We start from the raw sequence: 2,500 nt of genomic DNA, 5'->3' as shown, positions 1-2,500 counted from the left end.
CTTACTATCGTCACTGCTATGGCCTCGGAGAACATTATAATTCAGTAGCTGTGCTTACTGGTGAAGAAGTTGAAGATGAGAATGATGATGAAACTTGATTAAGTTTTGTTTAGTAGGAATTTTATTGTTAGTGTTGTGTGCGTGGTTGCACTAGTTTTACTTTCTGAAGTTCATTTTCATGCTCTTAAAGGATTATCTTATTTGTTTAAAGCAAAATTTAATTTAGATTTAGCTAACTGAAATTGCTAGATGAACTATCACCAAGCAGTGACATTGGTTGGGATGAACTGGTAAACCTCAGTTTATAGGTTGACCTCTAGTAGTCAATTTTGAAATGAGGATAACAGTGCCAAGTGGTTAATACCATCCTGTTTGGGTTACATATTCTAAAGTTAATTTTTTTACATGATATTAATGCTTGCTTATTCAAAAGTTTCAACCTTGTAGGAAAGTACTGTGTACAGTGTACCGTGCGTAGCACACAAGAAGTGGCCCTAAAAGTACTCTGCAGTGTCTCTGGTTCCAGCTTTGTGTTCTTTTTTTAATTTTCACCCATTCTCTTTGGACTCCTGCTTAGTTATCAAACCCCTTTCACTTCACCTTGCTTCAGTTTTTATCCATCACTTAAAAAGACATTCTTTGGGTGAGCCATTTGAGTCTCTAATATTAATCTTCTGTTTTTCAAAATTGGTTGTGCTTGATCAATGGAGATTTTACATAGTAGGGTTGGATATAATTCTGCTGTGTGCTTCATAGAAAAACTTCTGATGTATATGAATGATATCAGAGTAACTAAGCAATTTCATAATCAACTATACATGTACTTAGCAATGTTAATGAATGTGAATTTCATTAGACTGTGCATGATAGTGTAAGTAAAGGTTTATGCATTGACTGTCACAAGGATAACATGTTCTTGCCTAATTTGTGGATGTTTGGTTACAAGTTACCTACTTGTATTAAATCTAAATATTTACCCATTCCCTGTTATCGTTATCCTTAGACAGCCTTACACATGACAAGTCTTTTATATTTAAGTACAGTAATAAGAAATAAAGATGTATTTTATGCATGCATTATTGTTCTTATTGAATAATATACTCACATTCATGTTAATTTTTACTATTAAAATGACCACAAAATATACCAAAAAACTGTACTTCCAGCACATTCACATATGATATTTTTTTTATTGTTATTGTAAAAAATTACTTATATGAGTACTGGATATTTTAGGACAGCTGATAATTAATAGAAACAATCCTAACAAGACAAATAAATACCTAACAAGAGCCTATTGTCTTTTGTCCCCTTCTCAGTGATGGTAACTTTAAAAAGAAAATGTACCATGTGATATGGATGAATTACACTCTGTACATGTAAACAGTTACAAATGAAATAAAACCGTCCAAGACATACTTTATTTTTAAAAACAACAGTTTCAAGCCACTCTAGGCTCATCGTTAGGTTAATGTAAAAAAAAGAAGTGGAGATAAGAACGTCAAAAAGGATACAGTGAAAAATAAAAAAGTATCAATGACACAGTGGTCATTTAAGTCACACCAAACTCTCCATTTAGTCTTGTAACAACATTACGAAGGTTGGTTGTTTTTAAAACAAAAACTGGTAAGACTATTGAGTTTGTAACATTATTGAAATTCATACTAAGGGTTACTTTAATAACTGCAGAGTCAACACTTTTTAGTTTCTTCTAGTACTTTTCTCTATGTAACATTTCAGATTATTCAAGTTAACTGTATGATTATTTTTAGACTAGAAGGAATTGAGTGTTGTTTGTTCATTGGTATATAAAGAATGACCTGATTCCCTCATATAAACAATAGAACTGTCTTCACAAGGAACACAGTAAACCCCCAAAGTAGTCAATTCTCAGAGAATTTGTAACTAAAAACGTTCCTATCATACTTAGATAATTACATACAAAGTAGTAAATTCTCAGAGAATTTGTAACTAAAAACGTTCCTATCATACTTAGATAATTACATACAAAGTAGTAAATTCTCAGAGAATTTGTAACTAAAAACGTTCCTATCATACTTAGATAATTACATACAAAGTAGTAAATTCTCAGAGAATTTGTAACTAAAAACGTTCCTATCATACTTAGATAATTACATACAATCTCGACTCCTAACCATCCGAATTCCTTCAGAGTTTGTTTATCCTAACATATGGGTTAACAAATTTGTAGCAGTCTGATGATGAATGGTAGAAGGTGTTTTATACTTTGCAATGATACTTTTGGACGAACCAAGAGAGGTAATCCAGTCTCATAAAATTACCAGCCAGAATACAAATTTCTGACTGATTGAAAATTTTTAGGCAACTAAGAACAGAGATCACAGTTTTCTGGTCATGAGAAGGAAAGAAGTGGACATACACATTGCTATGTGTAGGTTTTCTGAAAAAAGTTGAAAAGAATATTCTCATGTATGAGTAGTACATCCAAAAAGTCCACTTATTATTGAATTTCATTTTG

At 31.7% G+C, this 2,500-nt stretch overlaps 1 protein-coding gene across 5 annotated transcripts in view; it reads left to right on the top strand.

Annotated features, from left to right (window-relative positions):
• LOC135198554 (deubiquitinase OTUD6B-like) overlaps nucleotides 1–1,292 on the top strand; it is a 29,177-nt gene extending 27,885 nt beyond the window's left edge. For all 5 annotated transcript variants that reach the window (XM_064226248.1, XM_064226249.1, XM_064226246.1 and 2 more), the window contains exon 8: nucleotides 1–1,292. This exon is cut by the window's left edge and continues 61 nt beyond it. In XM_064226248.1, the coding sequence (XP_064082318.1) occupies nucleotides 1–98 (98 nt within the window). In that variant the 3' untranslated portion in view covers nucleotides 99–1,292.
• Nucleotides 1,293–2,500: the final 1,208 nt, after the last annotated feature.

The sequence above is a fragment of the Macrobrachium nipponense genome, chromosome 22 (assembly GCF_015104395.2).
Source record: "Macrobrachium nipponense isolate FS-2020 chromosome 22, ASM1510439v2, whole genome shotgun sequence".
Classification (NCBI taxonomy): Eukaryota; Metazoa; Arthropoda; class Malacostraca; order Decapoda; family Palaemonidae; genus Macrobrachium; species Macrobrachium nipponense.
This window is presented reverse-complemented; position numbering and strand designations above follow the sequence as displayed.